Source organism: Rhagoletis pomonella, unplaced genomic scaffold (genome assembly GCF_013731165.1).
Source record: "Rhagoletis pomonella isolate Grant_MI unplaced genomic scaffold, Rhpom_1.0 Rhpom_scaffold_01360, whole genome shotgun sequence".
In the NCBI taxonomy this organism is placed as follows: Eukaryota; Metazoa; Arthropoda; class Insecta; order Diptera; family Tephritidae; genus Rhagoletis; species Rhagoletis pomonella.
In genome coordinates, this window is record NW_023459914.1 from 32,256 (window position 1) to 45,125 (window position 12,870).

At 36.3% G+C, this 12,870-nt stretch overlaps 1 protein-coding gene across 1 annotated transcript; it reads left to right on the forward strand.

Moving 5' to 3' along the window:
• Window positions 1-1,025: 1,025 nt before the first annotated feature.
• On the forward strand, window positions 1,026-12,533 carry LOC118752274. The gene is made up of 3 exons (XM_036487141.1): window positions 1,026-1,262; window positions 1,328-1,459; window positions 11,972-12,533. The coding sequence occupies exons 1-3, from the start codon at window positions 1,205-1,207 to the stop codon at window positions 12,358-12,360; spliced, it is 579 nt and encodes a 192-aa protein (XP_036343034.1). The 5' UTR covers window positions 1,026-1,204; the 3' UTR covers window positions 12,361-12,533.
• The last annotated feature ends 337 nt before the right edge of the window (window positions 12,534-12,870 follow it).

The window sequence follows — 12,870 nt, forward strand, 5'->3', positions numbered from 1 at the left end:
GAACCAAAAAAAATGCTACGTTTTTGCACTTTGCAAAATAATCTGCTTTTAGTAAGGGTTTAAAAGACCTTATTCCCATAAAAAAAAAATAAAAAATATAATTAAAGGGAAACTACCATACCCATAATATGAAAATCGCTGCATTAGCTCATAAATACGTAACGGAACTTTCTCTCCCTTTTACGATCGTGTCCCCCTCACACGCCTCAGCAGCTTGATATTTGCGTTTGAAGCCTGTATAATTAAAACCTAAAATGTAGAGGTCCAGAATCTTATTCCTCGTACGATAAAGAAAAAACGGAAAACATGTTTTTATAAAAAAGTTTAAGCACTTCTTTGCGACACTACAGCAAAATGCTAAGTAAAAAATACCTATTTTTGCACTTTGGCACATTTTACATCCATGATTCCTTCAGAAAATTTTCTTAGATTTACACGTAAAATGCTGGCATGCTTTCCTCGCATAGTCAAAAATCTCCCATACTAATTGATCCGCCCTAACGTACATGTGTAATCCAAGTATAAAACTACCTGTATTTTGGGCCAATCAGAAAGGTATGCAAAAATTATGGCAAATAAATCGTAGTATATCTTTGATCACAAAAATATTTCACAAAAAAATAAATAAATGCAAAATAAAATCTGTTCTATGTGCTGGAAAATGCAAATTAATTAAAATAATTTAAAAACTGCAAACAAAAATTCAAACCGGGTGTTTATCCTAAAAACTACCTTGAAATAAAAAAATACAAATCGTTTCGGCATACCAAAGAACGTAATCTATAAGAAGAGACAACACGTTATAATTGTAGCGAGTGTGAACATCAGGAGCGTGCCTTCTTATGTTGGTATCACATATTGGACGGTGCAAGAAACGGGATTTTCTATACCTTTCCAATGTATTACTGCCAGAGTAATAAGTTTTATACAGTATCCACACAAAAAATATTGATGTAATTATGACACCCTTATATAAAATAATAACCCTATATAACTACCACGATTTTTTTGATAAACAATTTTGGTATTTCTTTTTTACTTTTATGTCTGTACCTGTAATATTCTCATGTTCAAAAAATACGAATAACCAAAAGTTGCCCCAACACATGTCTCCATCTCGGGGCCAACTGAGGCACGTGTCGGCGACGTGGTACCCTTAACGTGTTCTACTGCTCCATCTAATCCTCCAGCGGAAATTAAATGGATGGTTGGTGGCCGTCAAATTCGGAATGCGACATCAAAGACAAACGTCAGTCCAGAAGGTAAGATTACCACAGTTCTTTCGACTGTTTGGAGATTAATTCGAAACTTTGTAATATACTTTCAGGTGGATGGATTACTGTATCTAACTTAACCACCACGGTTGAGCCCAATAAAAAATCGTTGGTTGTAATTTGTCACGGTCTGAATATGCAGCTAACAGAGAATGTAGTCTCAACACATACAGTAAATATTTTATGTAAGTAAACATTACTCGACGTTTTTGTTTGTTTGTTTGTTTGTTTGTTTGTTTGTCGTAACCAGGCATAAAACAACGCGGGCAGGAAATAGCACTCAGACTAAATGACTTGCATTTTTTTTCATGCCCCTTTTAATCGAATAAACCTAAGCAGATTGTTGGACGTCAAAGAGCTCAGGTGTTCGTCTCTCAACACAGCGCGGCATATAAAAAGATCCCTCGAAAATTTTATTTCAAAATTTTAATGTGGTTATTTAATCCTTATTAATACTTGCATATGTATTAGTGTTTCCATCGGAAGGTCTACCGAAAAAAATATTTTGAAAAACCGTATTTATGGTCCGGTTTGGTTCGAATTTGACGTATGTAGCTGAAATTATAAAATACATATATTCGACATAAAATGTGTGTCTCGTTTGAGTTGAAAATTCATTTAAAAAGAATATTAACAAAAATATAACGATTGAAATTTATGTCACTTCACGTAACATTTCTACGTTGGGGTTGTGAAAAAAACTGAAACAATTTTAATTGATTAAAAAACAACTCTAAAAACAACTAGAATTACTCCAAATCATGTTAAAACAAGCTTCATGAAAAGAGCCATCCACAATTCGTAGTTTTGCGATTTTGTAAGAGAAGAAAAAATCATCTTCCATTTTTGTGACACACACACAAGGATTTAAAAAATTAAAAGAAAACAAGTGAGAAAGTCTAAGTTCGGGCGGAGCCGAACATTAAATACCCGGCGCAAGTATTAAATATATGTTTTTCACCTTTCCGAAAGCTACCGCTACATGGTAAGCCGGGGTGTATCAATTTTGAGTAAATTAGCGTCCTTAAATTTCGAAATATTGAAGTTTCAAGCATTTCTAAAATTTACCGTTATATAAAAAGCCGCAATTTTAGCCCGATTTCAATAATCTTGAACGTTTTGCTTTTATGTGGCAAGCACAATAACCATACCGAGTTTGGTACAAATTGGTAGAACGGTTACCGAGATATGTACATATATGTGATCATAAGTTGGCGGTGCCACGCCCATTTTCCAAAATTTTATCATAAACGTATTTCTTGGTAAAGAATTGTTGCAAGCGTCAATTTTGAATAAATTAGCTTTAATATTTACTGATATCTCGAAGATTTCGTATTTCTCTAAATTACCCTTATATGGAATGTGGGCGTGGTTATTGTCCGATTTTAAAAATTTTCGGCCATTTGGTATGCTGTACCAAGACCAAAGCTGTGCCAAATTTGGAATAAATCGGGGCAGCGGTTGCCAAGATATACACATGTAACCATAAGTGGGCGTGGCTACGCCCATTTTTCAAAAACTTATAATATTCTTATTTTTCGTTTTAAAACTATTGTAAATGTCAAGTTTGAGGGAGTAATCTTCAGTAGTTACTAAAATATCGCAGTTTTCCTATTTCTGAAAATTACCGTTATATGGGAGGTACGCGTGGTTATTGTCCGATTTTGCCCATTTTCAATACCATCCGTCCCAGGCCCGAAAGAAGTACACGTACCAAGTTTCGTTAATATACTTCAATTTTTACTCGAGTTATCGTGTGCACAGACGGACGGACGGACGGACGGACGGACGGACAGACGGACGGACGGACGGACAGACGGACGGACAGACAGTCACCGCTTAACCGATTTCTCTTTTCATCCTGATCATTTATGTATACATTTGTCTATATCTATCTCGATTGGTTTTGCCTGTTACAAACAACCGTTATGTGAACAAAGTTATAATACCCTTGTGCACAAGCGCGCTCGGGTATAACAAATGTGTTTCCTTGTTTGTATCTCATTGAAACGAACGCCTGTCACGTATTTGACGTATGGAAATACTCATATGTGTAAACTAAATGGTTCCATTTGAAAAGACAATCTTAACTAATAGTCAAATACAAATTTAGTTTAGTAAGTAGAGTGGAGTACTAAACCTATATTTTATTGACTTGTTTTCATACAAATAGAAGCATAGACGGTGACAGGTAATATGATCAACGGAAATAAGGCCAATTGACATTATTACCTTTTTAAAAACGAAATAAAATCCATTGCCTTTACTTCCCTTTCAAACATTCAATTTGTTTAGCTTCGCGGCGGCCCGCGTTAGCGCGCCACACCGTGCGCGCCGCGCACGACCGGCGCGCTCACCACATCACGCTACGTCACAAATTAGTTTTTGTGCAAATTGCAGATAGAGGGTATAAATGAATTCAAGCCCTCGATATTTCACATTTTTATATTTGTAAGTTGTTGGAAGCAGGGATGCCAACTTGGCTCAAACCGTGCCATTTGTCCCTATTTTACTTCAAATGGCAATTAATTTTTCAATTTGGGACAAAGTGCCAAAATGGCACTTTTGTAAAAAAAACAACATTTCAAAATAACATTGAAATCCTTTGCGTGCACTTCTTTTTCTCAACTAAAATTTTCTAATTTATAAAGGCTATTCAACTGGTTTATCTTATTTTATCATTGCACTTTTGTTTGGGAAATGTAGCTTTATTTTATTGCTAAATGTGAATGATTGAAAGGAATGACACCCTTTTTGGCACTTTTATTTTTCTATTTGGCACATTTTGGCACTTTTTTTCCTCAATATGGCACCTCATAACTAAGGGTAGTTGGTAGCCCTGATTCGAAGATTTCTGCTGTGTTTTGGGGCATCAACTTGTCTGCAGTAAAAAAGCATATAATTTGTGTTTCAAAAGTGTATGAAAACCAATCAATTAACTTATATGATCTCGGTTCCGATATTAAATAATCAATAATTGTTTATACCCGCATTTTGGCACATTGGCTCGTAGAATGTGCCATCTAATAAATAGTGTCGTAATTCTCCTTAGCTGGTTTTAAATGATGTCGTCACAAATTGCTGGCCGAGACATAAATACAGTGTAAGAAAATTCTTTTTCTATAATTGTTTCCTTATAGAAAAGTTGGTTTCTTTTCCACCTTAGACATTCCGAATTCTTCAAACTATGCTATTTTAAAACACAGAATTTTTTCAGTGTTCCTCCGGGGTTTTTGGACATGGACTGTTTCTTCAATTTAATAGTGTTCGCTTTATTTTTGTGGAAACGAAACATTTTTTGCAAGTTATGGATCATTTCTACACTCTTTCTTCAAATATTTCTCGTATTCCAACTGTGCGCAGGCATCGCATCGCATCGTGTTTTTACATATTCGTAATTTAATTTTTTTTAATAAAATGATTGTGTGTGGATTAATATCACAACACTGAAGATTTGGCAATAACCTTTTTCATCTATTAAAAAACACTTACGGGGCAATGTTTATTGTAAGAACAACATTTTTTTCTATGAATCGACATACTTTAAGCATTGTTGACGCTATTTCCATTTGAATGAGGAAATAGCGTCAATGACTTTATTTCCAAATTTTTGTTGACTTTATTTCGCTTTTGAAAAGGTAATAATGTCAACTGACCTAAATTTGAACTAAAATGGGGACAAATGACACGGTTTGAGTAAGTTGGTATCCCTGCTTCCAATAACTAACAAATATAAAAAAGTGAAATATCGAGGGCTTGAATTCATTAATACCCTCTATCTGCAATTTGCACAAAAACTAGCGTAGCGTGACGTGGTGTGTGGCGCCGGTCGCGCGGTGTGGCGCGCTGACGCGGGCCGCCGTGAAGCTAAGCAAATTTAATGTTTGAAAGAGAAATAATGTCAATGGATTTTATTTCGTTTTTAAAAAGGTAATAATGTCAATTGACTTTATTTCGCACCAGGATGGGAAATAAAGTCAATTGACCTTACTTCCGTTGATCTTATTACCTGTCACCACTTCATATCCTTATTTAACGAATCTTTAAATGAATAAATATTTTTTTCTCTTTAGTTCTTATTGCAACAAAAGCGTGTTGATGTTTTTTTTACTATAATTTTATTACTCATTAGGTTTATTTTTTTACACACCTTTCTTTTTTCTTGTTTAATAAGAGGACGAATCTTGAAGCTATCATTGGAGGTCTAATATTCTTTTGCAATGAAATCGAAACATCAACAACACTCATTGCTAAAGAATATTAGACCTCCAATTATAGCTTCAAGGTTCGTCCTTTTATTAAAAAAAAGGAAAAGTGTGTAAAAAAAATAAGCCTAATGCGTAATAAAATTACAGTTAAAAAAGACCAACAACGCGCTTTTATTAAAATAAGAACTAAAAAAAAAAATATTTATTGATTGAAAGATTCGAAGCGAAATGCGAGAAATGATAACTTTTCTGAAGCAAGCTATGCAACAAGTCACAACTATGATGAAACTTCTCGTCACCCTTGCGACGAAATCCGGCATCCCTACAATCCCATGAATATTCTCCTGTGGAATGCTAGTGGCCTATCAAAACCAGGGTTCGTATTTGTACACAAATGCGCTGCACATCCTAACATTTTACGCTCACACACGTGTGCTGTGCATATAAAAAATTAAAAACTTGCTCACATCACATGTGTGTGCCGTTTGGTAAAAAGCACGGGCACATGTGTGTACTTAATTTTTATTAATATAAAGCACATGCACATGTGTGTGCTTTGCGTGGAGAAACTTATACACTTCGAATTCTAACTCAAATCTTAAAATAATTTTTTAATATGTTTTCTGTCATATAAAAAACAAACAACATCTCACTTTTTATTGAATTCTCTTTCAAAAAATAACGTTTAATAAACAAATTCTTTTAAAAATATATTATGTGCATGTGCATGGGCTGAAATTTGCACAAAAATCGGCTCATACACATGTGCATGAGCTTAATAACAAACAGCACACACTTTTCTGTGAGCAGAGTTTGTTTTCCACATATGCACACACGTGTGTATGAGCAGTGAATGCAAGTTGAATGTGTTTCTGGCGTGTGTGTGAGCAGAGCATGTGTGTGTAAATACGAACCCTGATCAAAACACGTACTCGAGGTTAAAACGCTACTCGGGTCTCATAATATAGACATTCTCCTAATATCCGAAATCCGTTTCTCCGAAAAGAGCTATTTTCAAATACTGAATTACACACACACATGCACATGCTGGCTCAGCTATGTTAATAAAAACAATTAATAAAAAACACTTTAATATCAACTCATACTGCACAGGAGCTATCCAAGCTACTAATATAGTTGTCGAGGACTTGAAAGGCCAAATAATAATCTCAGCAGTATATAGCCCACCCAAGCATTCGATCAAGTCAGAAGTTATGTTAAATTCTTCAAAATTCTAAGAAGCAGATTTTTAGCTGGAGGAGACTACAACGCAAAACACCCACCATGGGAATAATCACTCCTAAAGGCCGACAACTCTTTGCGGCTATGGCAAGATTAAATCTTTCGCCAATTCGCCAACCGATACCAAACAAATTCGAGACTTAATAGACTTGTGCGTCTTTAAAGGTATTGCAGATAATGAAATAATATGTAATCCCTGTTTTGATTTATCCTCTGACCATTCTCCCGTAATGGTCACTCAAGCAATAATCTTGTTGACTTAAATTCTTAATGTTCCCTTCACAACAACAGACTGACTGGAATCTCTTCCAAAGCCTAACATCTTCAAAATTAAATTTGAAACACTCACTGAAATCTAGCGAAGATATCATTGCAGCTGTTGAACACTTCAATAACTGAATCCAACAAGCTGCTGGGACATAAACACCCATTCTAAGCAAATCACAGTGTACAAGAATCTTTTCTCTTGTAAAAGAAAAACTGACAAAAAATGCCAGGCTAGAAAGAAGTGGCCGCAGACTAGACATCCCGAAGACAAAACAAGATTAGAGACTCTTTTTCTCAAAATGGTAATAGAACAAAGAAAGATTAATCACCAATTCCGTTTGAGGAAAAAACACAGCACAATCGAACAAGTTCACAGGCTTGTAAACTGCATTCACACTGCATTCGAACACAAAAAGTATTGTACAGCTACATTCCTCGATATATCTCAAGCTTTCGATCGAGTATGGCCTGACGGCTTGTTTTACAAAATAAAGAGTACCCTCCCGATAAACTTTTATATCTTTATCGAGTCCTATCTCAAAAATCGATTTTTCTTTGTTAAGCAAGGCGAGGAGCAGTCTGAGCTCTACGAGAGTTCAGCTGGTGTACCTCAAGGCAGTGTGATGGGTCCCATCCTTTACCTGTTATACACATATTATTTACCAGCATCCCAAGGAGCAATGGCTCCAAAATGGCCTAAACAAAATAACACAATGGCCGAAAGATTGGCGAATTAAGACAAATGAAACAAAGTCTGTCCAGGTTACGTTCTCCCTTAAACGTAAAACCTGCCGGCCCGCACGTAAAACCAGCAAGCTTACGTAGAAAACTCATATTTTCACTAAACGCAAAACAATGGGAATTAAGCTCAGAAATTTATAATGGTTACTGAACCCGAAGTCTCAAGTCTCACTCAAAAGTAAGCTCTTACTCTATTCATGTGTTTTAAAACCAGTATGGACATACGGAATACATGTATAGGGCTCTGCAGCAACCTTCAATATAGAAATACTCCAAAGATTCCAATCAAAAACTCTTAGAATGATTGTGAACGCTCCGCTCTATGTCACAAACAACCAAATACACCGTGACTTTAAAATCCCTACTGTTGCTTCCGAAATTAAAAAGCACTTTTTGGCGCACCGACAAAAATTCATGATCACCCAAATCCTCTTATTTCTACACTCACTTCTCATACAATGTCATTCCAGCGACTTAAAAGGAAATCAATATTAGATCTCTACTAACATTGAATACCTGCGAATAGAATATGGTTGCACCACTGGGTGTACTACATACATGATTATTTTCTTATTTAGCATTTAAGTTTTAAATATTGCTTAATGTTAAAAAAGAAAAAAAAAACGGATCGCAATAAAGCGAAATAAAGTCAATTGACATTATTACAACAAAATCAACAAAAATTTGGATATAAAGTCATTGACGCTATTTCCTCATTCAAATGGAAATAGCGTCAACAATGCTTAAAGTATGTCGATTCATAGAAAAAAATTTTGTTCTTACAATAAACATTGCCCCGTAAGTGTTGTTTTTTAATAGATGAATGATGATGATTGCCAATCATGAACTACCAACATTTGATTTTATTATAAAAATTTAAATTACGGATATGTAAAAACACGATGCGAAAAACTAAACGCCTGCGCACAGCTGGAATACGAGAAATATTTGAAGAAAGAGTGTAGAAATGATCCATAACTTGCAAAACATGTTTCGTTTCCACAAAAATAAAGTGAACACTATTAAATTGAAGAAACAGTCCATGTCCAAAAAACCCGGAGGAACACTGAAAGAATTCTGTGTTATATTAGCATATTTTGAACGAACTCGGAATGTCTAAGGTGGAAATGAAACCAGCCTTTCTATAAGGAAACAATTATGGTAAAAGAATTTTCTTACACTGTATTCATGTCTCCGCCAGCAATTTGTGACGACATCATTTAAAAGCAGCTAAGGAGAACGACGACACTATTTATTAGATGGCACATTCAAGGTGCCAATGTGCCAAAATACGGGTATAAACAATTATTGATTATTTAATATCGGAACCGAGATCATATAAGTTAATTGATTGGTTTTCATACACTTTTGAAACACAAATTATATGCTTTTTTACTGCTGACAAGTTGTTGCCCCAAAACACAGCAGAAATCTTCCAATCAGGGCGGCCAAATATCCTTAGTTATAAGGTGCCATATTGAGGATAAAAAAGTGCCAAAATGTGCCAAATAGAAAAATAAAAGTGCCAAAAAAGGTGTCATTCCTTTTAATCATTCACATTTAGCAATAAAATAAAGCTACATTTTCCAAACAAAAGTAAATAAAACATAAAAAATAAAAGTAAAGTAAATTAAAAAATTTTAGTTGAGAAAAAGAAGTGCACGCAAAGGATTTCACAAAAATGTATTGAAATGTTATTTTTTTACAAAAGTGCCATTTTGGCACTTTGTGGCAAATTGAAAAATTATATGCCATTTGAAGTAAAATAGTGACAAATGGCACGGTTTGAGCCAAGTTGGCAACCCTGCTTCTAATAACTTACAAATATAAAAATGTGAAATATCGAGGGCTTGAATTCATTAACCCTCTATTTATCTGCAATTTGCACCAAAACTAATTTGTGATTTTAGAAACCATCTGGGACTTATTACCTATCGTTGTATAAGGTAGCAATAATATCACCGATGATAGTTAGAGCTTAGGTGGATTTTTATATCAGAATCTCATCTTTGTGTGCAGATAGAGGGTATTTTATTGAATATAAGCCTTCGATGTTTAAAATATATAAACATTTTATTTCAACGTATACAAAAATTAAATCTACCAGCGTTACAGCACGTCGGGAGACGAGGAAGGGGGGCCGGGGGGCGCGAGCGCGGCGAGCGCGGTGTGACGCGCTGACGCGGGCCGCCGCGAAGCTAAGCAAATTTAATGTTTGAAAGAGAAATATTGCCAATGGATTTTATTTCGTTTTTAAAAAGGTAATAATGTCAATTGACTTTATTTCGCACCAGGGTGGGAAATAAAGTCAATTGACCTTATTTCCATTGACCTTATTACCTCTCACCTTTAAAAGTTGGATTAAAAATAAAGCTATGTCTAAAGTTAAGCGTTTCTATTATCGGTTTTTGACGTATGTATGTTTCTTGGATGTAAACCAGCTTAAAACCGTTAATAAAATGCTTTACAATCATAAATTTTAATGCAACCTTTAAAAATAAAGTGAGCTTTAAACTGAGAAAACTGCCCTTAGTGAGCTAAACGACGTTTCAATTGTGCAAGTTATACAGGGCAGAACTAAGTGCAATTGTAAGGCAAAATTGGCTACCGGGTAAAGAATTTCGCTTTCAGGTAAACTTCAAAGGTTAGGGGGAGCTGTGTGCTTAATTTCAATGGAGGTACAAAGTGTGATTATTATTAACGGAGATTCCATTGATACATTTAAGATGGTTAGTAGTTTTCCTACTCTTCTTTATTGGGCTGTAACCGCCTAAACGATTTTGGCCGAGTCCAAAACAGCACGCCAGTCATTTCTCTTCTGTACCAAATGACGCCAATTGGAAATGCCAGGTGAAGCCAAGTTACTCAGGGCTTTGAGTAAAATTTCCGCGCTGCGGGTTCGGCATTAATTTCTCCGAGGGTCGGTCAAATACTCCTGGATTCTCTGAGCTATAAAACATAATATCATCTCTAAACATGCGCATTTCTTATTTAATATACATTTACATATTACTTTTCTGCTGTTTGAAATATTTTAACAACCTTGTCATTGTTGTTGCGATTTGACAGGCAACTTTTAGTTAAAAACAACAATCACTGGTAGGAATGGCCATTCAACTAACGCTTCATGAGGTTAGGGCAGTTGTCTACTCAGTCCAAAGTAGTACTTGTTTGCTAGAGTGATTCTATGTTGTCGTATACTTTTTCAAACTTGTAACTCCTTACAGTGGTGTGCATGCCAAAACGCTTATGCACTGACTGTTTGCGTGATGACAGGAGATACTTTGGTTTCTCCTTGTTTACCACCAGACCCATTCGCTTTGCTTCTCTATCTAATCCCGAGAAGACAGAACAGACGTAGGCCTTGTTTTTACCGATAATTTCGAGGTCACCGGCACACGACAGCAATTGTACGATCTTTTAAAATATTGTGCCTGAGCGGTTCAGTTCTATGGCTCTTATTATCTTCTCTAACATTAGGTTATAGAAATCATAAGAAAGGGAGTCGCCCTGTCTGAAATCCAGTTTGGTATCAAACGGTTCGGAGAGGTCCTTCCCAATTCCGATGGAGCTGGTGGTTTTGCTTAACATCATTTTATACAGCCATACTAGTTTCGCGGGGACACCAAATTCAGACATCTCGGCATAAATACAACTTCTCGCGCTGGCTTTGAAATCGAAAAAATAGATGGTTAGTGTCAATACCATTATTGCGGGTCTTCTCCAAGATTTGGCGTATTGTTAATACCTGTTCTATGGTGGATTTTCCAGGTCTAAAACCACACTGATAAGGTCCAATCAGTTTGTTGACGCTGGGCTTCAGTCTGCCACAGTTATTTCGGATTCTCTCTTTTTATTGCGGAAAATACCTCTCGCTTACCTCTTCAGTTCCCGCCCGATCGCAGCGTGGCCCTGTGGGCGGCACTGTTCACGTATGTCGGTTTGTTGAAGAGTGCTCTCAGAGGGCAGGTGTGAGGATCGAGTGGAGAATAAATACACCGTCTGTCTGGTGATTAGAGCTTTTAGACGTTAAGCTTTCCTCGCATTATTTGGCGCACTTTTTTTTGCTGCACAGAGGCGGGTGCGTATCTCGGCTGCAACAAGATAGTGAGTGGTCTTAGTTGATGTCGAAAAAGCTCAATGCAGGAAAACTTAAGTCAACAAATGTATTTTGTGGTTGAAAGAATTTCATATACACTAGTGTTGTTATTGTTATTAATGTATTGTTGTTCGGCGTAGACCAACGATGCGCAATAGTGGACGGACTGACAGAACACCTCGAACTCAAACGCGAAATTAATACCGCCGCCGATCTAGAAGCCAACAGAGCATCAGCCCTGGACGCCATAGAAAGGTCACAAGAATACGCCTCGAAGCACTTCGCCGAAAGAAGAAAACCACTTGAGATATACTCCGAAGGCGATTTCTTGGTGATACGCAACACCGACACCGTTATTGGTACCAATAAAAAACTTATACCAAAATATCGCGGTCTTTACGTAATCCACAAAGTCCTGCCTCATGACCTGTATGTCATTAGAGATGTAGAGAATTGCCAACTAACTGAACTACCCTATGACGGCGTTGTAGAAGCGGCTCGTTTAAAACGGTGGGTCACTTGGACATGAGGGGTCTGAATGGTTTCCCAGTTGTGGGCGACACCTCCCTTATTCAATGGTACATACATACGATTAAGTTAGTTAGGTCAAATATTTGTATAGAATAAATGCATCTGTAATAGCATAATAGTTTATTGCCCAAATATAATCGAGGCGATTGTAAGGTGACAGGTAATAAGATCAACGGAAATAAGGTCAATTGACTTTATTTCCCACCCTGGTGCGAAATAAAGTCAATTGACATTATTACCTTTTTAAAAACGAAATAAAATCCATTGACATTATTTCTCTTTCAAACATTAAATTTGCTTAGCTTCGCGGCGGCCCGCCGGCCCCCCTTCCCCGTCTCCCGCCGTGCTGTAACGCAGGTAGATTTATTTTTTGTATACGTTGAAATAAAATTTTTATATATTTTAAACATCGAGGGCTTATATTCAATAAAATACCCTCTATCTGCACACTTTTCACAAAGATGAGATTCTGATATAAAAATCCACCTAAGCTTTAACTGTCATCAGT